Raw genomic sequence first — 27,057 nt, forward strand, 5'->3', positions numbered from 1 at the left:
ATTCCCCATTGGTTTCGTTGTTTGTCCCCCTCCCTTTGCAAAGCTCTTAGTTGTTGGAATAATTGAATTGTTGCCAACGTTTTGGGAAGCTAGCCAATTTAGATTGGTTTGAGATAACATCTTGGAAGAGACTTTTTGTTTACGTTCCAAAGCTCGAGTCATATTCATTGCAACTCCAAAGTTTCCCGATTGTTGCATCTCAATATAAATTCTAAGTTCATTTACCAATCTGGCAGTAAAAAGGTTTACATGTTGTCAAGGTTTAAGATCAATAACCCTGGCCAGTGGTGATTGAAATTGGTGTTGATATTCTTCTACAGTCCCAACTTGTCTCAGGTTTGCAAGTTCCCCTAATGGGTTATTACTCATAGATGACTCAAACCTGACATGACAACATTCTCTGAAGCGCTCCCAATCCAGATTTGCTTTCTATTCTTTGATTTGATCGAACTACAATTGTACCTCTCCTAAGAGATGGAATGAAGCTAAGCCTTTATCTTCTTCGTTGGCCCATTGATTGCCAAACAAAATTTCGCATCTTTTCAACCATCCTAAAGGATCTCCAACACCATCATAAGTGGGAAATTCCATTTAAAGTATCGTGGTACCATGCCCCCACCGTGTTGCGAATATGAATTTCTTTTCTTTCCTCTACTGCTGCCCTGTTCTTCATTATTTTTCTCTGAATCCTCTTTCCTTGTCTTTTGGACCAAAAGAGATAACATTGCCATTTGCTCCTCTAATGCTTGTTACCTTATAGCTATTTGTTCCATGAATGCCTCCAGCTTGGCTGTCAAAGTTTTTTAATCACCCATGACAGCTGACTCCGATACCAAGTTGTTATGCGCCTTGGCGTAGGGTCTAGTCATAGGTTTAGACGAGAAAGAATTCTAGCTTCAAACTATGGTTACTCAAAAGGCAGATTCGTCCTTGACTGAACCCCCTTCCCAAATTAACGTTTGTGATAAAAATAAACTGCTTGCTTTTTATTCCATATTGACAGCCTTTTTATAGGCTCTTAATTACAAAAGGAAAGTCCTAATAGAATTCCTAATTTAGAGTTTATAAGGAAATAAAAAACCTAATATAATAAGTAAATCTAAAACTCTAAATCCTATTCCTTCTATGATATTGTTTACCATCTAAACGTATAGCATGTTCTCCACTCAACCTATTCTCCTCACCTCCAAAAATTAAGCCTCGTAAGTATTCAGCATTTGCAGGCCCTGTACTTTGAACCATTTTAGAGAATGCGCTTTCTTCATTAGCTAGCAGTTCCTCTGGAGTACTGTGCTCTAGAACCTGAAAGAACAGAATCAGAAGTCATCTGGTCACCAGTAATTTCCCAATCCAAAGAAAACTTAATCATAGCATACAAAAAGTCCTTGTACATTTAAGCTAGACTTTGCCAAGCCATTCCTGGAAAAGAGTCAATCTTGCCTTAAGGATATTGTAGAGCTAGAATAGGTTATTAAACAGGAGGGAAAATCGAAGAAAGAAAAAGAACCAGAAATATCCAAGAATAACAACGAGTGAGAAGGCACACCTGACCAGCATCAAGCACAAGAATCTGGTCGCAGTCAATGATGGTATTTAGTCTGTGAGCAATAACTAGCATCGTGCAAGAATTAAATTCTTCACGAATGGTTTTCTGGATAAAAGCATCAGTCTTAACATCCACTGCTGCTGTTGCTTCATCAAGAACAAGAATCTTTGACCTTCGCAGCAATGCTCGAGCAAGACACAATAATTGCCTCTGCCCAACACTGAAATTCTCCCCACTCTCTAAGACCTTCAACAAGGATGGAGCAGAATTATTTCATCAACACTTCCCTTTCTCTTGTTTTAAACGATATATAAAAAAGTTTTTCCAATATAAATGTTTATACACGTTAAATGTAATCTTACTTTAGACACAATGACCAATTTAACAGGCACGGAGTTATGACTTTACCTGACCACTTGATTATACTCCAACTTCCATGAGCATAGCTACATGCTCATATTTTATACAATAAATGACAAAGAAAAGATGCCTAACAAGACGTCTATGATAATTTAAGCCCGTTATTCGACCATTTTAATCATTTTTACTCGTTTTAAGTTTTAACCGAGAGATAACAAACATACTCGCATCACTATAATTATTTTGGCAGCCCTAAACACCAAAACTAGTTTTCTAGATTAGCAGTTAGCTGTGGGAGATAGTTCAACAAACATACATCACAATTATTATTTTGGCAGTCCTAATCAATAAAACTAGCTTTCTAGATTAACAATTAGAAACCGTTTCCTTTTCTATTTGAATACCTCGGCATCCAGACCAAAAGAGTTCCCCCTGATTACATCCTTCAAATGCGCCCTTTCTAAAGCCTCCCAAAGGTCAGCATCATTGTGCTCATTGAATGGATCAAGGTTTAATCGAACAGTTCCTGAATGAATTAAATATGACTACGAAAATGAGAAATTTCAATCGTAGGAGATATTGTATTAGAAAATAGTGAGGAAATAAGCAGAAATATTTTAAATTCTCACTCTAGAATGTTTCTCCCTACCTGAAGGTATTATTATTCCAACAGAGAAAAGTGAATGCATTGGTCAAAATTTTGACAGAAAATTATTCAGAAAACTTGAATAAAAAAAGAATTATAGGGTTGACGAAGTATTTTAAAGATTAAGCCAAGAACTTCACCTAGTATAATCAAAACTTAAAGTGAGTACCTGAAAAAAGAACCGGTGATTGTGGTATAATACTAAGAGCCTTTCGCAAATCTGAGAGTCCAAATCTCGAAGTATCACAACCATCGATCAAGATTCTTCCTTTTTCCAGTTCTACAATCCGAAATAGTGCATTCAGCATGCTGGATTTTCCTGCACCAGTTCTTCCAACTATCCCTATCTTTTCACTTGGAGAAGTAGTAAAGGACAATCCACATAAGACTGGGGGAAGTTCGGGCCTATACCGCAGTACAACATCCTCAAACTGAATTGAACCAGATGAAGGCCAACCAGGTGGAGGACGGTGACTCTCAATTACATCTGGAGCCTCTGAAAGCAAATTGATATATGAACCCACACGTTCCACAGCATTTAAGCTATTCTCAGCTTGACTTGCTTGTCTTAAAACACCACTCAATAAACTAGTGATATTTAAAGAATAGCTCAGAAGCAGACCCATCGTGGACGCAAATGCTGCCTGGTTTTCAGCTTTTCCATTTTGCAGAACTGCAAAGGTTGCTGTCAACCAAATCATAAGGCCTCCTAACGTTTCTAACCTTATTGTGAGCCAACGATTTGAACTTGAATTTGCAAGGGTGAATCTGATATTGTTATCCATGAATTTGCCATTAACCTTAGCAACCCGTTCATAAGCTTTGTACGCACGAATGGATGACAGACCATTTAAGGCTTCTCCAAATTGTGCATAAATAGGCGATCTGGTAATCGAATCTAAGCGTTTCACTTCACGAGATGTGATCTGCCATTGCTAATGATCATTGAGACTTGTCCGGAGCAAAGATGCATTAAGTTTGGATAGACAACTTTAAAATTTCAAACAAAATTGAAATTAAAGTATTTTAAATACATCATTTCAAAATGCTAATATTTGTAATTATTTTGTTTAGATAAATAATTTAAAGAAAATTAAGTTTTGGAATTTCATGATTAAAAAAATTATAAAGAAAATTAGTGGTATTAAAAAATACATATATGTATGGAAAATTATGCAATATGGATATCATTAGAATTGTAAAATATGTCAATGTTATTTTGACAATATAAAATATATATTAACATTAATAAAATGATTTCGTGGTTTAATTTTTTATTTTGTAGTGAGGTCGTGAATTAAAAAGAAGATTTTGAATGAAAATTTTGAATTGCTTGAATTCAATTTTGAAATTCCAAGTAAAATTTGAAAGTCCTTAATTTTACACACAGACAAAAAAAAAAAATCATTTTTGGTATTTTCAACACATTGTTAGAAATGAAATCCCTCTTCTAAATTATTCATCCACACACACCCTAAATGAAAGGTAATAATCACCATAATATTTTGAAGTGCATGCAACAGAGGTAGAACACTTGCTTATTTTAGACCCAAGTTGGAAACTAAATTATCCACAAAATGAATGCACCCTATGATGGTGGCAAGTCAATGTGCTGTACATTCTCAACACTTAAGAAACATAAAAACCCAAGGCTTAAAACAGATGAGAAACTGAAAATTATTGGACATACCTGATAATATAGATAGGCTGCATAAAACAAGATGAGAAGTGGCATTATCGCCCACAATGAAAATATGCTCACGATGCCTATCAGTGCAAATGTCGAGAGAAGCTGCCACAACTGATTCATAAACATATTCATGAAATTAGCAACAATACGATCTATATCACCTAGATCTCTTGAAAACCTATTGATTACACGCCCAGTGGGATTGGTCTGGAAAAACAACATTGGAGCTCTTAGGATGGAGTTTAGCATCATATCATGTAATCTTCTAGCTGCACGAAGACTTGAAGTGATCAACCAAAAAGAGTTTGTCAGCGTCACAGTTACCTGAATTCATTAAAAATGGTAAATAACTCATTATAATAAGTACTAAAATGGAAGGTAAAAGAGGGTATCATCATAATCTGTCATTACAGCAAGTGCAAATGAATACCAATGTAAATCATCTATTAGCTACAGAAAAAGAAACGCTTACCTGACTAAATCCTAGAAGACCATATATGACAATGTAGTACCCAGGGTGATAACTACTTGAAGTACTTTGATCTGTCCAAAAGCGTAACCAAGTGCTGCTTGAAATTCTAAGAACTTCAGTAGAAAAGTAGAATGTAAAGAGTATCATTACCACCCATAGGCCGCCTAGAGCATCCTTATACCTGCAAAATGAAAGTCCTATGCTCATATCGAATTGAATTGATATAACTTCTAATTTCTTCAGGGTTTCCATATGAATTAATAAGTTGTTCATTGCGTTTTACATGTGAGTTCAAATGTAGAAGAGTTAAAACTCAAGAAGAACAAAAGAGCACTGCCATAAGTCCAATGGGCAAAACTTTTAGCAAATGATCAGTGAAAAGTAGGTATCATTTGTAGGATGCAAGACACTACTGTTGTACTACTTTTTCAGTGAACTTGATATAAAGGAGCTTCAAGTTTTATACACTAGTTCTGCCAGCACTAAACTTTTTAACTCCTTGGAAATTGTTGTTCGATTTTGATTGCTGTAGAGAGACAGACACCATTAACCAAAAGAAGCTGACAAAGGAAGTTCTTCCCAACTGAGTTTATGTTTTAGAAAAAAAAAAAAGAAACATAAATAAAATCAAGTTATTGAAAAGGCCGGAGAATGATAAAGTTGTAGTTATAAAATCAAAGATTGGTCCATGCTACCTCATCAAAACATTCCAGCTGACAACACCTGTTTCCCTTTCTTCTTGCTTTACAAGTACAGCTTTCCTTCCGTTTCTTCTTTTTGCAGGATTCGCATTTTTTTGCAGCTCATTTATTTCAACCATCTCATTTGAATTTGGTTTCAAGTCTTCCAGGTCAAAATTTTTCCCATCATCCTTTTCTTCTTGTTTTTCCATTTTTCCGGCATTTTCCATCAGTTTCTGGAATAACCTTCCATTTTTGGAGATCTCCTCGAAGGTACCCTCTTCCTTAATTACACCATTTGCGACAAGGAGGATGTAGTCTACATGTGGAAGAAAATGTAGCTGGTTTGTGACAAGTATTCTGGTTTTCCCTTGCAACTCTTCCTTGATACATCTGCTGAAAACCTGCAAATGACTTCAGATGAGATCAATATGGCATAGCCTCAAGCACCCACCTTGGGGATCAAACAAAGTTGGATGATCACCCCTTACAGTTGAAAATACATCCTGATAGAAACTGAAAAAAGCTTTTCTCTTAAAAGGAAGAGATAGTTAATTCATTTTCCAAAGAAGAGTTTGCTGAGAATTTTTTTATCTTTTTTTTTGGGGGGGGGGGGGGTCCTTGAAGGACACTGGTATTATGCAGAAGACAAAGTTGATCTCAACTTATTCAGATTATTGCTTCTTTTTTTCGTTTTCTAATGGGTTTGATCTTATTCAGTTTAATTATGGCCTGAAGCTATTTAAGCCATGTTTTTATTAGAGCCTCCTTGCGGGACAAGAAGTACTAGTTCAATAATTTCTTGTCAGGGTTAGGAGTCAATATATAAGAAAAAGAATTACCATCATATTACTTTTCAGCATTTTTGCTCTAATTCCTTCATCTCAACTTTAAACCGACACCAAATCTCATCCAAACTTTAACTGCTCTGACAATTTTCAATTCTTTTGACCTTGATTAATCCTTAAACATACCCTTAAAACTAATTCTCGCATTTTGCAGTAATATAGATCGTCACATTCTAGTCTGATAAGCATCTATTTCCTGTTCTACAGTACTGCGAAATGAACTATGATCAGTGTAGAATGTGACAGATATTAAATGTTGATCAGAGTAGATAGACTACCTGCTGTGCAACATGCGCATCGAGGGCACTTAAAGGGTCATCAAATATATACACATCTGAATTGGAGTAGACAGCTCTAGCCAGGGAAACTCTCTGCTTCTGCCCACCACTGATATTCACCCCTCTTTCACCGATCTCAGTAAGATCATGATCCTGAAGCCCAGTAGACAATGGTTAATTAGTTATGGAGACATTCAAAATAATCAAAAGAAATGACAAGTAGATGTATTAAATTCACTTAACAGGAAGTATGTCAAGATCATGCCGCAGGGCTGTAACATCAATTGTCTTCCAATACCGTTCAGGTTGAAAGCTACACCCAAACAATATGTTGTTACGAACCTGTGAAATAAAGTTTGAAGGTCAGAAACAAGTGGTAGTAGAAACTTTCATTTCCAAAGAACGCTAAAATTTGAAATGGAATCAAATATCAATGAAGAATGTAAGCAATCTGCAACCTACAGTAGCATTAAAAATCCATGAAACTTGTGGAACATAAGCGACAGTCCCTCTTATTGCAAGACTTGAATTAGCATCTGCAGGTATCTCCCCTAGCATTGCTGATACAAGTGATGTTTTCCCTTCTCCAGTTCCACCAACAATTGCAACCAGGCTGCCAACTGGCACCTCCAAATTGATATTTGATAAGGTAGGTTTCTCTGCCTGGAAAGAAAATCTAAAAAATGTCTTTTATCTACGACAGAATTACATTGCAATATCAATAATGTTGATGATAAGTATGCAAGAACTTCCTAATTATAATGCTGGGAAAGCACAACCTACAGAGACAACACTGCTTAGTATAGTAGTCAACTTTATCCTAAGCAATAGTCAAAGAGTCGCAATTTTTTAAATAAGCTGCCCTTCTGGGATCTCTTTTAAGTCAATAGCATGTGATGAAGTTGGACAAGTCAGGTGCTCCATATACGACGGAAGTACCAAATTCAGTGAAAGAAAATAGCTATAATCCATTGATAAGGGTTATACCCTTTTACAGCATGGTTGGATTTCTTAAAAATAAAGGAAAGTCAAGCAAATCAAGGGAAAGGATAATTCTTTCCCTTGTTTGGATGACGTATTTTTGTTGAACATGGACTGTAAAGCAACAAAGGAGCAACTTGGTGCATTTTGTTTATTTTGTTTATTTTATTTATTTTGTTTATTTTTAATATTTGTAATGATAGCTATAATTGAAACAAGTTGATATGCAACTTGGTTTCATAATAATAGCTAATATGCTTTCATAATGATAGCTATAATGCTTTCATCTTTTGCTTTCATAATGATAGCTAATATGCTTTCATAATGGTAGTTACAATGCTTTCATCTTTTTAATTATTAATTGGCAAGTTGCCAAATTTAGTGGAAATTGTTAGGTAAACATTCCACTTTTGTAATTCTTATATATTTTGTAATGGAAATGAAAGTGTAGACTTTCTCATTCGGCTATTTTTTAGCCTATCAATTTTTGCTTGCTGTTTTCATGAGCTTATGCTCTTTGTTGTTCATTGTTGCTGCTGTTTTTTTTTTCTAACAATTTTGATTAAGCAAGGGAAAGTAACGGGAGTTAGGTGAGGGGAAAAGAAACATAAAACAATTTGGATTATGTAAAAAATCCATTTTGTCCTTCAAAGATTTTATTATTAACAATTTATTTTTATATTTGCATTTAATCTTTTTAGAAGATTAGGTCTATATTTATTAAATTTGTATTTAAAAATTTAACAATCTTATCATTAGTTTTTATCTTTTATGAAGAATATTCGTATTTTTCTATAATATTTAATTTAATTTTGTTATTAATTATTTGGAAATTTCATGTAAAATAAATAATTTCCATTCCTTTTCACAGTTTACCCAAACAAAAGATGTTAGAATTCCTTTCCTTTACTTTCCTTTATAATTTTTAACTATCCAAGCAATAATTAAATATATATTTTCCTTTAACATTCCCTACTCTCTTTTCTTTTTCTTTCCTTTAATTATATTTAACCAAACAGTGTTAAAAATCTAAAACAATGGGAAGCCCTCCAAAATAGTACCTAGAATCCATTGTGAAGGGTTATTTTCTTTTAAAGATCTAATACAATGGAAATTAGAGATGTTAATGGGTCAGTTCGGGTTTAAACACAATGTTAATGCACTTTATGCTTGCTCAAATTCAGTTCGAAAATGAGCCTAAAGTTTTACCCAAACATATTTATATTTGTAAATAACAACCCAAGCCCATTTGAGGCCCATCCAGATTTTTTTTAATTTTTTAAAATATATATTTATATTATTTAAATTTAATATTAATGCATTTATATTTTTTACATTTATTAAAATTTTATATAGGAATCTTAACATTTTTTTGAATGTTTATGTTAGAATATTATATATTACTATAGATTTAATTATTATGTATTATAAATTACGTAACATATAAATAACATGACATAACATATAACAAACTTAGAAAACGGGCTAAACCAAGCTTAGGCCTTGAATGTACAAGCTTGAGCCCAATCCATATTTAAATGGGCCTAATTTTTTTGTCTAAACCCATTTTTTAGACTTAATATTTTTGTTCAAACGCTCTCAAATTTTGAGTAAACCTTTAAGCTTAGGCGAGTAACGTGGCCCATGAAAATTTCTAATAGGAAGCCCTCCAAAATATCACCTTAATTTCTACAGACTTGTAATTTACTATAAGTTAACTTATAGGGGCACAAAGAGATGTTTTTGTAAAGGATAGTAGTAGTGTTTTAGTGTTGCTTCCATTACTACTGTTGCTAAAGCAATGTGTCCTATGTAATATCCGAAGCTATAATGCTTCAGCCTGATGCCTTCACACAGACTCAATATCTAAAACTTTATTTCAATCTTTCTATTCTCGCAGAGCATGAAACAGACTAAATTTATTGAGTGATCATCGCTAAACCCTTCACAAGCAATACTAAATGCAAAAGTTCCATTTTAGCAAAGCAGATGACTCCAAATTTAAACAACATAAAAACAAGAATAACACTTTAGAATGACCTTTGAATCCCATGAAAAGTTTCCATCCTTAATCGAGATGGCTGGAAGCCCTGGCTGAAGAGGTGGATTTGGTGCTAGAACCCTCTCTTCAGCTAAGAAAAGCTCCTGAAGACGTTGCAATGACACATTTGCATTAACGACCTGAAAAACCAAGCTTTAGATTGTCAAATAGACAACTGAAACTATTTTGAATCTTTTAGCAATCCTACTGAACTTAATGACAAGTAAACCTTGAAAATTGTTGCAGCTGCATAACAATACAAATAAGGTTCAACAAAAAATCACGTGCATTATTAAATTCTTAAGTTTACTTTCCTTTCATTACCATAAACTCATTATATTTATCAAATAGCTCTTAAGTTATTGAGTGACTAAATGGTTTTGTAGTCTAGCCAATAGATCAAAGCAAACGTGTCTTCAGAGGTAATGTGTAAACCTGACTTAACAAATTAGGAAGTGTGCTCAGAGGACATCGTAGCAGTTTAAAGAGCGAAAGTGATGTGAATGCCCTTGCCGGTGTTAAATCCCCACCAAGCAAAGTGAATGTCCCAAATGAAACTACTGTCACAACAACTGGTATGCTGTTCAGTATGAAACTGTTAAACTGCAAGAAAGAGAAGTTAAATGGAAAATAAATAATTAAAAATATAAATAAACTCAAATTGTGTGGTAAAACACATGAATACTTCATGTAGCTTGATTGCTAGTAGTGCGAACAGCTAGTGCAACATGCATAGATCAGCTACATAGAGAAATGAGTTTTTGACCATGTTCATTTTGAGAGCATTTTGTATAATGGGCCAAGATACTAATGTAGCAACAGATCACGAGTATGTGTCACAACTTACTATAAATCAAAAACAAGGTAGCAATAATGTAAGCCATCTTTCCCATAACCTGGATTAAAACAGGGAATCTGAGATTATGAATGATTACAACCATAATCACATTTTCCCTCAAATCAAGTTGTGAAGGCATACTTGTAAATTTTATGGTTGGTGTTACATTTTCCGGTGCAAAAGGAAGTACACTCGTTGATTTTACATGGCAACTGGCAACTTCATACTCTATTTTGGCATTTCATATGGCAAAGACACATGCAAAGAAAAAATGGACTAGAATTTCAAATATCATACAGCAGATAGTAGCTGAGCTCTCCGAAGCCAAGACAGCTCATCATTTCGTATACTGTGAACTCTTGTCTGAAAGCTCTTCTCCCATGCATAAAATCTGAAAATTTTCCAAGCATAGGACCAATAAGCAATGTCAAATGGAAAAAAATATATTGAAAATCCAAGGGAAATGCTTTCTAAATTCAACCATACTTCACTGTGTCCATAGCAGCTAAAATTTCGTTCATAAAGCTGACTCTCCTGTCAGTCCACTTTAGTCCTTCCTTGGTCATTATTCGCATTTTGCTAATCACAATGGTCTGTCCCCATATAAATAGAGGTAATGTTAAGGCATGATCAATCATCACAAAGATGGTTTAAATAATTTCATCTTGCAGGGAACCAAAAATAGAAGATAATAGATGCAAACCACGAAAATATTTTTCCCAACTTGAGTGTCACAGTAACTTGCATCGACTGGCAGACTTCTCCGTGAGACAAGATTTAATCCAATGATTTGGTTTTTCTACCTATGTCACCACTCATGCTCTTTTTGCTTTCTTTCTCTCTCTGATCTATAAGTAGTCTGAATGAATTAAGGAGATAACTGCAATGTTAACTCCAGAGAAAGGGGCTTTAACTACAGCCTTAAATATGGGAAGCTGGCAGAAAATGATTACAATGACTGGCATCAATTTGATCAAGTAAATTCTCACTTTGCTAAGAAAATGAAATCTATCACTTCAAGAATTGAAAAGGGTAGGAAACAACTAAAAACAAAGAGTTTCAATAAATATTAAAAAATGCAATAAAGATTTGTACCTGCAGTGGAACCATGAGAACTAGAATTACTGATCCAAGAAGTGAAGCAACACCTAGTTGCTGATAAAGAAGAACCATGGAAATAATGATACGAAACGGAGCTGACCACAACACGTGAAGTTGTTGGCATATTTGCTAAACAAAGTAAAGTAGTATCAATAATAGTTCAGATCAACTCTCTAACCAACATGGGAAGAATAAAAAAAATGGACGCAAAATACAAGATTCATTGCAACTTGCAAATGTTAAGCACATTTTGGTCTAGGATCATAACAGTATAGATGTCCTCCCATGTTATGTTCTTATTAAGTCAACAAGTTATAATAGAAGAAGCTACCATATATTAACATGAATATTGTTTTTAACACTATTAAAAAAAAACCTAACTTAGTTTAAACTAGACCTCTTCAAGGACCGGCTTAGTCACCCAAAATTTGAGAGGATTTGGGCAAAAATATTAGGCTTGAAAATGAGCTTGGGCAAAAAAATTAGTCTTGTTAAAATATGGCTCAGGTTATAAAAATTAGATTTATGGTAATATATAATACTATAATGTAAATTAGAAAAATGTTAAGTTGTCTATACATAAAATTCTAATAAATAAAAAAGTATATTAAATTATTAAATATTAAATTAAAAGCAATATAAATTTTTTTTCAAAAAAAATTTAAAAAAATATGGAGGAGCTTAAAATAGGCTTGGGTTAGTCTTTTACAAATATACGCGGACCTGGGTAAAATTTTAGGCCCATATTTCGAACCAGACCAAGCTTGGGCAAGTATAAAGTGTGGTAATATCGTGCTTAAGCCTAGTCCAAACCTAACTCATCCTGTGAACAATTCTGATTTAAAGATCATAAATCCACACTCAAATTTTTCTACTTTTGTAACCAAAATGGCCAATATATTCGCTAGATGTTTCAAAATCTCAAATTTCAGTTGACAGTTATATCGATTACATCAATGGCAACATTCTGCAATGAACTTTGGCTCAAGTGCCATTGTTAAAGCTGACTTCCATGCATCACAAGAAGCAGACCAAGCTGCCGAGCCATGCAGTTGCAACTGAAGCTCATGCTGTTGATTCATTTTGGTTACTTAGTTTGATTTGAACTATATTGTCATTGTACTTGATGTAATTAGGTAATGTTTGAGTTGATAAACCAGCTTTACCAAGTGTGCAAGTTTTGTTTTAACAAGTTACAATGCTACTTAGTAGGGTTAGGTGATGGTTAGGTAACTTTGTAGTATTTTGACTAGCTGAAATGCTTGGTATATGTAATGGCATTATGCCTTAATTCAATGTAATAAAATCTTTTAGAAATTCTTCTTCAATTTCTGGTCTTTACTCAAGTTTTTTACTCAAGTTCTTAAGCTGAACTTTCTTGTTTGTTCAGCAAGACATTGATGCTTCTTGATTAAGCTTCTGTGAAATCTCTCATTCTGTTTTCATAGTTTCAACAATTGGTATCAAGAGCTTATTTCTTAGTGGACCTGTCATTCTTCAAGTCTAAAAATCATGTCTTCATCCGGATTTTCTCTAGCTCTACCACCAGTGTTCAATGGTGAAGGCTACTACATTTGGGTAGTGAAAATAAAGACCTACCTGCAAGTATTTGACTTGTGGGAGATTGTTAACTCGGATGTTGAACCAACAACTCTAAGAGCCAATCCTACTGTGGCTCATATCAGGCAGCACACAGATGAAAGAACCAAGAGACACAAGGCCATGTCTTGCATCCAAAACAGTGTGTCTGATGTGATTTTCACAAGGATCATGGCTTGTGAGTCACCAAAGCAGGACTAGGATAAGCTGAAGGAGGAGTTTCAAGGGACTGAAAGAACAAGACAGCAACAACTCTTGAATTTGAGAAGGGACCTTGAAAATTTGAAGAAGGAAGAAGAAACAGTGAAGCAATACTCAGACATAATTATGTTTGTTGTGAACAGCATCAGATTGCTTGGGGACCAGTTTAGTGAAGCAAGAATAGTGGCAAAGGTCATTGCAACCTTACCTAAGATATGAAGCCAAGATCTCTTCCCTTGAAGACTCAAGAGATCTGACAAGCATCTCTTTGACTGAGCTAATCAATGCTCTTTATGCTCAAGAGTAAAGAAGAGCCAGCAAATAAGAGGAGCATCAAGAAGGTGCCTTCCACGCCAAAAGCAGACCTGCCTCGAGCTTCTCTGGCTACAAGGGGAAGAAAGTCTGGTCTGACAAGCCTAGAAGAGATGGAGCAAGAAGAAGATATTCACCTTGTCCACACTGCAAAAGGCTCAGTCATCTAGGAGAAAATTATTAGTTTAGGTCTGATGTGCAGTGCAAAGTCTGTAAAACAATGGGCCACTTTGAGAAAGTTTGCAGAAACAAAGGCAAGTTGAAGCAAAACTAGCCTCAATAGCCTAGAGCTGAAGCTCAAGTGGCAGAAGAAGGTAGTGACCAGGAAGAACAAGTCTTTGCAGTCTCTTACTCAGCAGCCAAAGGAAAAGCCACAAAAGGATGGTTGATAAACAGTGATTGCACAAACCACATGACTTCTAATGCTGCTATTTTCAAGAACTTAGACAGAACCTTCAATACAATGGTGAAAGTTGGCAATGAACACTTTATCAAAGCAGAAAGCAAAGGAGATATGCTAATTGACACCCCCACAGGTATCAAACTTGTTTCAAATGTCTTGTTTGTGCTTGAAATTGATAGAAATCTACTTAGTATAGCTTAGTTGCTAGAAAAGGACTATTCAGTAGTGTTCAAAGGCAAAGAAATCCTGATCAGTGATCCATGTGGATCGAAACTCATGTCAGTGACCATAGCTGACAGAAGTTTTGTTGTGGACTGGAACAAGGGTTCAGATAGTGCCTATACAGCTGCTTTGGATGAATCCAAGCTATGATACAAGAGGCTAGGTCATGTCAACTACAAGTCAATGGTTCAGCTGACCAAAAAAGACTTGGTTGAAAACTTCACAAAATCAGTTGAGAATGAGGATGTTTGTGAAGTGTGTCAGCTAGGAAACCAAACTAGACAGTCATTTCCTTTGAACAATGCCTGGAGAGCTTCAGAAAAGCTGCAGCTAGTCCACACTGATGTGTGTGGCCCTATGAAGACACAGTCTTTGAATGGTAACAGGTATTTCATCATTTTCATTGATGATTACTCGATGTTTTGCTAGGTTTACTTCTTAAAGCACAAGTCAAAAGTAGCCTCAGTGTTTTAGAAATTCAAGGCTGCAGCAGAAACAGAATCAGGGTGCAAGTTGAAGACATTAAGGTCAGATAATGGCATAGAGTACACTTCAGTAATATTTCAGGGCTTTTGTGATGAAGCAGGCATCAAGCACCAGCTTACAAACACTTACACACATCGGCAAAATGGTGTTAGTGAAAGAAAGAATCGAACTTTGCTGGATATGGCTAGATGCCTAATGTTTGAGAGGAATTTACCTAGAACCTTTTGGGCTGAGGCAGTTAACACTACAATTTACAACCAAAACAGGCTACCAACCAAGGCATTGGTTCATAAAACCCCATTTGATGCCTGGTTTAGGATCAAACCATCACTGGCTCACCTAAGGGTCTTTGGCTGCATATGTTATGCACATGTTCTAGCGGTAAAAGGAGACAAGTTGGCCAAGAAGGCTCAACCTGGCATCCTGGTGGGATATAGCAGTATCAAGAAAGGCTATAGGGTCTTGGATCCTTCATCCAATAAAGTCTTTGTGACCAGGGATGTTGTATTCGATGAGAAATCAGGCTGGAACTGGAATAAAAATGAATCAAAGACTGCCGCCGAAGACTTGATGACAGATTAAACTGAAGCTGATCAAAATGGTCCTGAAATGGGCATTGACCATGAGCTAGTCAGAAGAACCAGACCTTTGAGTGAAATATATGAGAGGGCTGAAGTGGCTGCTATTGAACCAAGCTGCTTTGAAGAAGCTAAAGCTCAACAAAGATGGAAACATGACTTGCTTGATGAAATGTGCATGATTCACAAGAATCATACATGGGAGCTAGTTGCAAGACTAGCCAACAGGAAGGTCATAGGAGTAAAATAGGTGTTTCGAGCCAAGCACAATGCTGATGAAACTCTGAACAAGCTGAAGGCAAGACTAGTTGTGAAGGGATTCAATCAAAAGTTTGGCACTAACTACTTTGAAACATTTGCATTAGTGATCAGACTTGACACAATCAGGTTATTGGTTGCTTTGGCTATATAAAAGCAGTGGAAAATTCATCAACTCGATGTAAAGTCTGCTTTCCTCAATGGTTTTCTTGATGAGGAGATTTATGTTAAACAGCCTAAAGATTTCAAAGTTGCAAGCAAGGAGGACAATGTGTACAAGCTGAAAAATGTCTTGTATGGCTTAAAACAGGCACCAAGAGCCTGGTATGACAGAATTGACACTTACCTAGCAAGCTTGGGGTTTGAGAGAAGCATTAGTGAGCCAACCTTGTATGTGAAAAAAGAGGGTGATGAAACACAGCTTATAGTCTCCCTATATGTGGATGACTTACTGGTGATAGGAGGAAACCATGATATGCTGGCAAATTTCAAAAACAAAATGGAGTGCATGTTTGAGATGTCTGATTTAGGAGAAATGACTTACTTCATTGGCATGGAAGTAACACAAACTCAGTAAGAAAATTTCCTTAGTCAAAAAGTTTTTGCTTTGAAAATTCTGAACAAATTCTCAATGTTGAACTGCAAAGCAAACAGCACACCAATTGCCATTGGAGAAAAACTGACCAGCCAAGGTGATTTCGAGAAGATAGCTAAGTCAACCTACAAAAGTTTGGTTGAATGTTTGCTCTACTTGATAGCTACTAGACCAAAAATTATGTTTGCTATAATTCTGTTGTCTAGATTTATGCATTGCTGCAATGTGAGGCATCTCCAAGCTGCCAAAAGAGTTCTCAGGTACATCAAAGGTACACTGAGCTTTGGAATGATGTTCGCCAAGGTTGATAGCATGAAGCTGCTTGGATATGCTGATAGTGGTTAGGCTGGATCGATAGATGATATGAAGAGCACTTCAGGGTATCTATTTACCCTTGGTTTAGCTATTTTTTGTTGGAGTTCAAAGAAGCAAATTGTTGTTGCTCAATCAACAGTTGAGGCAGAGTATGTGGCAGCTACAGGAGCTGTTAACCAAACAATTTGTTTAAGGAAAATCATGGCAGATTTAAATCTACACCAAAGGAAAGCAACAGAGATCAGATGTGATAACCAATCTGCTATTGCAATTGCAAAGAATCCAGTTTTTAATGGGAGAACCAAACATTTCAAGATTAAGTTTCATTTTGTTAGGGAAATGGAACAAGCTCAAGAGGTGAAACTGATTCATTGCAATTCTGAAGAACAGCTTGCTGACATCTTGACAAAGCCTCTTTGTGTGTCAAAGATTTACAGTTTTAAGAACCAAATTAGGAGTATGCAACATGCAATCCAAAGAGGAGTGTTGAAGCTGACTTCCATGCAGCACAAGAAGTAGACCAAGCTGCTGAGCCATGCAGTTGCAACTAAAGCTCATGCTGCTGAATCATTTTGGTTACTTCAAGTGTTTGTTTTGTTACTTAGTCTGATTTGAACTAAGTTGTCATTGTACTTGATGTAATTAGGTAATGTTTAAGCTGATAAATCAGCTTTACCAAGTGTGCAAGTTTTGTTTTAACAAGTTACAATGCTACTTAGTGGAGTTAGATAGATGTTTAGGTAACTTTGTATTATTTTGACCAGCTGAAAAGCTTGGTATATGTAATGGCATTATGCCTTAATTCAATGTAACAAAATCTTTAGAAAATTCTTCTTCAATTTCTGGTCTTTACTCAAGTTTTTTACTCAAGTTCTTAAGCTGAATTTTCTTGTTTGTTCAGCAAGACATTGATGCTTCTTGCATAAGCTTCTGTGAAATCTCTCATTCTATTTTCTTAGTTCCAACAGCAATTTTTGTATTCATCTTGATACTGTCAAAGGATCATCATCTTTCTTAAAGTACCGACATAAGGCAAAGTTTTAAATATAAAAGGATATATACTAAAAATTTTCTAAAATATACTGTACTTTGTCTTTATGGACTTCGATTCTAAATGCATAATACACCATTCTTGGAATCGATTAACACTTCCATTTTCACAACAATCAGACAAGGACCATACCTGAAGTGCAGTAGCATCTGTTGTAATCATATTTGTTATCTTTCCAGAAGGGAAATTCTTGCGAGCCTCATGAGTCAATCTCAAAGAATTGTGAAATATAGCTGCCACCTATGACAGAAACAGTAAAATGCAATTAAGTCACCAAATTGAAATGGATAACTCAGCCTCTACTTGAAAAGCAAAAGAGGCTCCATGTGCTTGTTTGTGTCTATTTTAGGAGGAAGGAACTATATTACCAGAGTAGACCGTAGACGAAAACCAACACGCCAAACATTCTGCATGTACTGAGCCTCAAGCAGTACAACACATAACTGAAATAAGTCAAAATAAGTCACGTTATCAGAACAGAAGAAAGCTCTCCACGGCATCACTTCTTTGAACTTTCATGAATAGCTAATATAAGCAACAACCTTCATCTTTTGTTGAAGAGAAACAAACATATGGACAAAGACAATGATAGCAACACAGCTATTCATATTACATAAGAAATGAGAGAAAGCATGAATAAAATGCTCGAGTTAAACAGACCACAATATTCAGGTTTGTTGCAAAAAACATATACAATGCTATGCTATGAAATAATTTGTACAAAAGAAAACTCTAAACTGGGAGAATCCAGGTTTATACTAAAAAAGGAAATCCAGATATGGAAACACAAAATTGGGACCATACCACTCCAAGAAACATCAAGAAGGCGTAGATGTAACCAACCCATGCTGGGTCACCTCGTTGCATAGACTGCAGACCATAACAAGAGAATTATATATTTAACACAGAGCACAGAATGACAAAGTAGAATAATCACTAAATGATGAAAAATTAAAAAATTGTCTACCACAGTATTACTTTGGCCAGAGAAAAATCATTGTGTTACTTGTTATTACTTAAAATTTCTATAATTTCTTAAAATACATACATCCTCAGTAGAACTATAGGGTTATTGAATCTGAAATCGAACATTTCTCTTCTATAGCAGAATAAACAAATAGATACAAGAGGTCATTTCTTTAATTAGGCCTTAACCAGGAAATAGGAAAATAAACATAAACCTGTAAGAGATGGTTCAACAACATAGGCCCCGCAAACTGACAAAGGTCACATCCAATCTGCAATGTGCAAATAGGAATTCATAAGCTAGCATTCAAAAGTTTGTTACAAATTCTTTAGACAATTTAGTCATATTATCATGAAATGCTAAGTCTCCAATATGACTTTCTAGTAGGAAAACTCTACATTTTATCTATAGAAAATATGCACACTCAAAATGGCTAAGACTTATTATTGGTCGAGATCAGCATAAGCAAGACTCATGCTCATGAACAGGATGAGGGTTGCAAAACTTAATTTATTACCGTTTCAAATAGTGGCCACTGAAGGAGCATCTAAGCTACAACACATATGGTAAAGGATGCAAAATTCTTCAATACAGTAGATGGCGTAGATAAATGAAGAAAAACACCTACCATGTATAAAATAAATTATAATTACTCAAAATTTCGAGCTCACAAAACACGAAACATGTATCACCTAAAAATAATCCTGTTCTCTTAATTCAAATAACTTAATAATTTATCATCAAATTAATTTCCATGAGAAATACGAATAGCATGCTCATTACCTTGAAAACACCCCCCAACCAAAACCTGCATGATTCATTTATAGAGAAATAGTTAATATAGGTAAGGCAAGATGACATCTAGACTTGATAGAGGAATACTTCAGGATGCATAAGTTCTTATTAGTCATTACCACTTTTATAAAGGAAGGGAAAAGTGTAACCACATAGTTAACTAACCTTCCTCCCAAGCTACTATTCAGTGCTCTCAAAAGCCATGGCTTAGATCTTTTAGCTTCTTTGTCCCAACATCTATGGAATCTGTAGAGGTAGAAATTGCTATCTTTGAGTGATTGTATGCATTATCATGTGGAAGCAAATGCAAGGAAGTGACAGAATGCTAACTTATGAATCAGTATTTCGGTCTGATCCCATGTATCCAACTTCCAAACATCCCTCTCAGTGATAGGTCTTTTATAACCTTGCAACATTAGTGGAGTAATCCATCCGAAAAAAATTCCTGTCATATCATATTGCGTAAAACTTTGAACTAGAAGCTCACAAGTTCATAGTAAAGCATCACTTACTTATGATTTGAGCAAAATTTATATTTGCGAAAATCATAGAAAACATTTAATATCTGTAGGACAGACCAAACCGTCTTTATATATAAATGGACTATGTTGCTTTGGCTATTTACTTTTCCCTAAATACCCATGTTAGACAATTATTGGAAACCTTACACTGGACATGTGTGTGGGGATTCAAGCCCTAAACCTTTCAAATATTATGTGGCCCGGGGAATCAAATGCAACGGATGAACACGTAATCATGTTCGACACTTCTCTCAAGTTCCAAGCAACATGGACCAAGGATGCCAAACTTCTGATAAAGAGTATATAGATTCTTTTGACAAGAACATCCAAGACTAGCACATATCATTATCTTATTGACAGACTAGCCAAGTCATTACCTAGTTATAGTTCCATCATAATGGTTCTTTTCCACAAATAACCAGCAAACCTGAAATCAATTGAACTCTTTGAACTTGTAGTACCAGGACCAAACATTCCGAGGACTTACTCGGATAAAGGAAATGCAGACATACACACACACACAGACACACATAATATATAATATAAATATACATTCTGTTCACAATGTAGAACATCCCAATCCCATTACTTGCACATATTAATATAACATCTGTCCTTATGTACAGTCTAGCGCAGCAATTACATAGTTATAGTTCTATCAAAATGATACTTTTCTAAAAATAATTAGCAAACCTGCAGCATTTGTAATTTTGAACTTGTGGCATCATAATCTCTCAATCAAAGTACTTACTTGAAATAATGCTGGCCTGCCTCTCAGGGCATATTTGCTCTCCTCCAGAAAGTGGTTCATATTTTTCATCATCAAGAGAATCACTTTCAATCAAACGATACCCAGGGGAGAGATGGAGATTAGGAAAATAAACAAGTAGAAGAATCCCAAATAAAACCTACACCGGAAAATAAGCACAATAAACCAAACTGCCATAAAGACTTGAAGACAAAAATCATTAGAACTCATTGTCAAAGAAATTGTCCAAATTTCTGTCCCAAAGGGTTTAAATTTAGACCACCCTACCAAGTATTAAAATTTGACCAAAAGCTTCAACTTGATTAATTTAAATCCATAATAATTAAAATGAAACTAATTCATGTCAACCTAAATTGAGACATTAGCAGCTAAAGTGATGAATGCTTGGGAAAAGAGGTGATGCCAATATTTCCAGAGATAAAAAGAGAGAGTTATTGTCTCTCTTTAATTTTCGTTAAGTTTTTGTACTGCACAACTTGCTAGTGACGCAGCTTTTAGCCAGACTTCAAGAGGTTCGTAAAACTAGGAGAGGTATTATGGCACCAAGGCAAATATAAAAGCAGGTAAAGACTACTTCTATAGAGATACTAGAAAAAAAAACGAATATGGAAAAAGGCAAATATACAGAACAAACCTGACAGAATACTGTGCTGATGGTCAAATACAATGCGTAGCTGCATGAGCAAATAACCTTATCAATGATGTGTTCTGTTTACACAGTTTAATGGACTATATTTTATCTAGTCAGGCAAAAGAAATAAAAAAGATATGCTTCAAAAAAGCCTTTTCCTTTGAATGATATCAGTCCATATCTCCAACTAATTAACTGTTCTCAAAAGTATGAAAGTTTCTATATGATCCAAAATAGTTTCCTGTGGTCAAATTTCTTTAGTACATAATTTTAGAAGCTAAAAGAATCATTACTGCTGATGGTGGGTCTTCTAGAAATACTGGTATGTATAAAAGGAGAAGAAAAAAGAAAAGATAAATGACCTTCCCCCTAATATATTACTATTCCAGAACCAGAAAGATATTTTTTGCTTAGAGATTTATGAACTGACAAACTGATCCCAAAATATTCATAGGATGAGACTTAAAAAGAGCATGTATATGAGAAAAGGATTATAGATCATATAAAGAGCTTTTTGCTTATATTACACCCCCTTGAGAAAAAGAAAAGAAAAATGCTTATGGAATTTTATTTTTTTAAAGCGGCTTATGGTCAATAAACTTAAATTGAGGAATGGGAGGAATCTAACCTATTGTGCAGATCCTTCACTGGAAGAATGAGATTGAGAAGCACAGCATCCCCAACCAGAACATAAACAACTCCAAAACGCACATACCACCGAAACTCACGGATGTAACTTTTTGTTTCCAGTCCTATCATAAAAAGCACAGAGCACCAAGTTGTAGCCTCAATGATCAAAGAGGTTACCTGCAAGAGCGTAAATTATAAAACATAATATGGTAACACCTTACCATGACCAAATAGAGTAAATAAATTGGATGAAATAAGCAAATAAACTCAGCAAAAGAAACAACTGGTCTGTTTTTAAAGCTATAATAGTCCAACAATTAAACTTAAAAATACAGAAACTTACCTCATAGGGAGCAAGGCCAGTCGTTCCGTTTAAATTAAAGATCGAACTACCCATCAACAACCTTAGTATTGGTTCAACGGTACAATAACCAGCCAAAAAACCAAGTATATAGCAATAGTATTCTGGACTCACAGAAAACCTTTGGACTTTGGAATTCTTCTTAATTAGCCATATACGATAACAGCACAGGCCCAGAAGAACCAAGTGAGAAATGAATAACACACCAGAGTCGATAGCACAAGGTGTGTATGCACCAAAAGCACCATCAACTAGTTTTGTCCAAGCTTCATTTTGCTTTGGTTGACAATACCAAACCAATGGTTCAAACGCCATCACTAACCACCACTCTGAAAGACAAAATCGATTAGCTATTTGTTGAACTCATCTTCTGCTTCACGTGATTTGAAATGTAACAGGAAATTTTATGCATAGTTAAGGACTTAATAAAACGTCATGTCTACATTGAAGAAAAGAAAGCGGCACTCGTGCTTAAAAATTAAAAAAAAATTGTAACTGTAGACACCTAAACACGAATAATACAAGGAAAGAAAGAAAAAATCCAACCAAGATTCCAACATAATAAAACCACATTTGGAATAAAGGAAGACATGATCATTTCAATCTATGCTATTAAAGTGATTAAAGATTCAAGTTCTATGTTTTCAATAATCGTCCCCATTCAGACCAAAAAAAATATTTACGTCAACAAAAGTCTCAGTGGCACTTTAAACGATTAAACTTGTTCCAGTTCTAAGCAATATGAAATCCCAAAGCTCAGAATTGTGATTCAAGTTCCCTCTTCCTGCAGTCAGTCTGAAAAATAACGAGAGCAACAAAGATGGATACCTGTAATTGTATGACAGGACAGTGTTGTGGTAGTTGAAAGGCTTTGAGTAGTAAAGCTATGAGAGTTTCAAGGAATCTAGGATTCTGGGTTACGGTAATTGGGATGCATGATTAATCATGTATATATATCGTTTGACAATAAATCAGAGAAGAAGGAAGAGGTTGGCTGGATTATTTTAAAAAATAAAACGTAGGGGAATGGGATGGGGATGATGCTGACAAAGATACAAGACAAAGTCAAAAATAGATGTAGCGACAATCATACATTAAAAAAATTACAAAGTCAAAAATAGATGTAGCGACAATCATACATTAAAAAAATTAATGCTCCAATACTCACCATTAATTTGTAAACGTTCGGTCTTTTTTTAATATAACTCATATATTATAAAATTAATACAAGTGGTGAGTCTTTAAATGTTATTTAAGGGTAAAGACCAAAACTCTATCACGGGTTTTTGGTAGAAGTCTATGCATCATATATAATCCGACTTTTGATAGAGTTAAAAGATAAAACTGACCCAATCTGGGAATAATATTAATTTGTTAACGAATTTATTAGTTCTAAACGGATGATATTTCAAAAATTTTTTAAAAAAAGTTCACTTCCCTCTCAATAATAATCATTTAACTTTCTTTTTGTTTAATTTGCTTGAAACCAGCGTGATAGGTTGAGACCTTATTTAGTACGCAACTATTACATGACTTTCAAATGACAAGACATTTGGTAGCCTTTATAAATAACAAGGTTAAGTGACTTTTTTACTTAAGTTAGGAGATAGCTTTCACTTGTATCTAAATATGTTTTAAGCATTACTCATCTTTTATTCAACTTCAATTATTTTTGTTTCAATTTTATCTTCAACCAATAATCACATATTACAAGTATAGTGTTCATGGGTCGAGTAACCCCTCCGAATAAGTTGGCTCAACCCATCTTGGGTCAAGTTTGGATAAAGATTTTTGTCAACCAAACTTGACCTGTATTGAAATTAAATTGTTTTTAAAAAATTATTTAATTTTAATTATAAAAGTATATAAATATTAATATAACATTATATTTTTTAAATATTTTTAAACAGTAATATTTTATTGTTTTATATGTTTTAATATGTAAAATATATTAATATTAATCTTTTATTATGTTAATATTAAAATTATATATTTTATTTTACTAATTATCATATTAAATCAATTACAATTGGATCAAAGCACTAGGATGTTACATTCTCTATTACAATTTTCACTTATCAAATATTTTCTTATAAACTTTCATAACTTTTCAATTTATTCCTTTTTGTCACAAAAGTTCAATATTTACTAATTAATCATATTAAATCAATTTTCTTTATTGTTACACTTTAATCACATAATTTATCTTAAAATCTTGTTTCACATATCAAATTTATATGTATTTCACTTATATCATTTCATCCATATATTTTCTCAAGTTTAGCAATTTAATCCTTGCCAATATAAAAATTCCATATTTTTCCACAAATTCACTTTTGTTATGAATATCTTATCCTTCCTCAAAATTCCAACGATTTCCAAATACATTAAAAGGACTATTGGTAGTCCTTTAGTTAAGGAATTTATGCCCGACGGAGATGTTGTCCTCACTCTTCTTCAGCAGAATCTGTCTAAAACACAAGCTCAAATGAAACGTGCGGCTAACACACACCGCCGTGAGGTGGTTTTCCAGGAAGGAGATTGGGTTTATGTCAAACTCCAACCCTTTCGTCAAAACTCAGTGCGCCTCCAGCGACATTGTTGAGTTTTTAATCAATAACTAAAGATCAAAAACAAAGTTTAATGTTTGAAAGGTGAAAAAACACAAGCAAAAAGAATGTTGGATGATGAAGATGAAAGATTTTCTTCATTACTTGAATAAGTACAAAGACCACATACATAAGTAGCTCAAATTACATTGGTTAAAGACAAAGCTTGCTTGTGCAAGTATCTAAGCTGTTAAATCAACTTAATGACAATTTAAATGACTACTAAATCAGCTAAGCACATGATTAAACTTCAGTTGATCAAACAAAAATGATTACAACACAAACTAGCAAAAGTCAACTATGCAAAAGCTCACCATGGATATTAGCATGCTTCTGTTGTTTTCCTGGTTATTTGCATGCTGATGCTGAGTAGCTTAGATGCTTGCATGCTACTGCTATGTTGCCACCTTTTAACACCCATCCTTGGTACAAAGCAATAAACTTTAATTTCCTTCTTCAGATACTTGAATCTTGTAGCAGCTAGTGGCTTGGTCAGAATGTCTACAACTAAACCTTCGAGCAGTAATGAATCAAGTTGACTTCTTTTGGCAATTCTGCCTCCCTCACAAAGTGATATTTAATCTTGAAATGATTGGTCTTGCTATGAAAAATAGGACTCTTGCCAATAGCAACAGCTGACTGATTATCCACTTTAATTTATGTTGCATCCTCTTGTTCAGCATTCAAGTCACACAGCAGCTTCCTAAGCCCAATGGCTTGATTTACAGTAGACGCAGTTGCAATATACTCTGCCTCAGTAGTGGATTGAGCTACTGTCTGTTTCTTCTTAGAACTCCAACTAAAAACTCCTGAACCAAGAGTGAAAAATAGCCCGATATGCTCTTCATGTCATCAGCTGAGCCAACCCAGTCACTGTCTGAATAACCAACCAGCTTCAGCTTCTCAGCTCTTTCAAACTTCACTCCACGGCTTAAAGTCCCTTTAACATACTTTAGGACTCTTTTAGCAGCTTTAAAATTATCTACACTGCAACAATGCATAAACCTCGATAGAAGGCCAACTGCATACATGATGTCTGGCATTGTTACAGTCAAGTAAAGTAGGCAACCAACCAAACTTCTATAGTTCTTTTCATCTACACGATCTTGATCACTATAGCTTGAGAGCTTTTCTTTTAGTGCCACAGGAGTGTTAGCAGGCTTGCAGTTTGTCATGCAAAACTTGCTCAAAACCTTCAATGCAAAAGTTTGATGGCTTATGAAAATACCAAGCTCACTTTGATTCACTTCCATACCAAGGAAGTAAGTCATTAACCCTAAATCAGTCATCTCAAAAACATCTTGCATCTGCTTCTTGAATTCTTCAATCAACTTACTTTTACAACCAGTAACCAATAAGCCATCCACATACAAGGACACAATTAGCAAGGTTTCCTTTTCAGCCTTCTTCACATAGAGTGTAGGCTCACTAATGCTTTTCTCGAACCTCAGCCTTGACAAATATGCATCGATCCTGTCATACCAGGCCCTTGGAGCCTGTTTCAGGCCATACAAAACCTTTTTGAGCTTGGAGACCTTATGTTCTTCACCAGGGGCCTTAAATCCATCAGGTTGCTCAATAAAGATCTCTTCCTTGAGAAATCTACTCAGAAAGGCTAATTTAACATCCAGTTGATGTACTTTCCACTGCTTCTGAGCAGCGAAGGCAAACAACAGCCTTATGGTGTCCAGCCTTACAACTAGTGAAAAGGTTTCAAAGAAGTCGATGCCTTGCTGCTGACTGTACCCCTTTCACAACTAGCCTAGCCTTATGATTGGTCAGTGACCCATCTGCATTTTGTTTGGTCCTGAACACCCATTTTACACTAATTACTCTTCTGTTTGTTGGTCTATCAACTAGCTCTCATGTGTCATTTTTGTGGATCATCCTCAATTCTGCCTCCATTACTTCTTTCCAACAGCTCTCTTTTGCAGCCTCATCAAAGCAACAAGGTTCTACAATGGACATACCACACATTTTATAGAAGTCCATTAAGGTGCTAGTGCCTCTGACAGGTGCATTATCATAATCAGTCTCAACTTCAGTCTCAATTTCAACATGTTGCAAATCGAGATCATGCTCATCTTGCTTAGACAGGCTTGCATCTATTCCATCCCATTTCCAACAGCTCCCTTCATTGAACTTTACATCTCTACTCACAACAATCTTCTTAGTAGATGGATCAAAAATCCTGTAACCCTTTTTCACACTACTGTAGCCAACAAAAACTCCAGGTATAGACCTTTTTTCCAGTTTGGTTCTCTTCTCAGCTG

General features: G+C 35.0%; 1 protein-coding gene across 5 annotated transcripts in view; it reads right to left on the reverse strand.

Moving 5' to 3' along the window:
- Positions 1 to 958: 958 nt before the first annotated feature.
- LOC105763048 (ABC transporter C family member 12) overlaps positions 959 to 27,057 on the reverse strand; it is a 58,015-nt gene continuing 31,916 nt past the window's right edge. Inside the window, exons 1-27 of one of the 5 annotated variants that reach the window (XM_052625355.1) lie at positions 23,004 to 23,152; positions 22,158 to 22,504; positions 21,813 to 21,991; positions 21,188 to 21,227; positions 20,536 to 20,692; positions 19,594 to 19,708; positions 19,429 to 19,509; positions 19,252 to 19,276; positions 18,683 to 18,739; positions 18,306 to 18,371; positions 17,870 to 17,944; positions 17,634 to 17,741; positions 11,476 to 11,610; positions 10,867 to 10,973; positions 10,678 to 10,771; positions 9,978 to 10,145; positions 9,542 to 9,682; positions 6,983 to 7,183; positions 6,764 to 6,862; positions 6,521 to 6,673; positions 5,410 to 5,798; positions 4,715 to 4,895; positions 4,243 to 4,566; positions 2,722 to 3,487; positions 2,311 to 2,432; positions 1,547 to 1,792; positions 959 to 1,302 (exon numbers count right to left, since the gene is read on the reverse strand). In XM_052625355.1, coding sequence (XP_052481315.1) covers positions 1,108 to 1,302; positions 1,547 to 1,792; positions 2,311 to 2,432; positions 2,722 to 3,487; positions 4,243 to 4,566; positions 4,715 to 4,895; positions 5,410 to 5,798; positions 6,521 to 6,673; positions 6,764 to 6,862; positions 6,983 to 7,183; positions 9,542 to 9,682; positions 9,978 to 10,145; positions 10,678 to 10,771; positions 10,867 to 10,973; positions 11,476 to 11,610; positions 17,634 to 17,741; positions 17,870 to 17,944; positions 18,306 to 18,371; positions 18,683 to 18,739; positions 19,252 to 19,276; positions 19,429 to 19,509; positions 19,594 to 19,708; positions 20,536 to 20,692; positions 21,188 to 21,227; positions 21,813 to 21,991; positions 22,158 to 22,490 — 4,557 coding nt within the window. In that variant the 5' untranslated portion in view covers positions 22,491 to 22,504; positions 23,004 to 23,152 and the 3' untranslated portion in view covers positions 959 to 1,107. Of the gene's footprint in view, positions 1,303 to 1,546; positions 1,793 to 2,310; positions 2,433 to 2,721; positions 3,504 to 4,242; positions 4,567 to 4,714; positions 4,896 to 5,409; positions 5,799 to 6,520; positions 6,674 to 6,763; positions 6,863 to 6,982; positions 7,184 to 9,541; positions 9,683 to 9,977; positions 10,146 to 10,677; positions 10,772 to 10,866; positions 10,974 to 11,475; positions 11,611 to 17,633; positions 17,742 to 17,869; positions 17,945 to 18,305; positions 18,372 to 18,682; positions 18,740 to 19,251; positions 19,277 to 19,428; positions 19,510 to 19,593; positions 19,709 to 20,535; positions 20,693 to 21,187; positions 21,228 to 21,812; positions 21,992 to 22,157; positions 22,505 to 23,003; positions 23,153 to 27,057 lie in introns of those variants that run through there. The other 4 variants (XM_012581093.2, XM_052625354.1, XM_052625356.1 and 1 more) reach the window with 4 other exon arrangements.

The sequence above is a fragment of the Gossypium raimondii genome, chromosome 12 (assembly GCF_025698545.1).
Source record: "Gossypium raimondii isolate GPD5lz chromosome 12, ASM2569854v1, whole genome shotgun sequence".
Lineage (NCBI taxonomy): Eukaryota > Viridiplantae > Streptophyta > Magnoliopsida > Malvales > Malvaceae > Gossypium > Gossypium raimondii.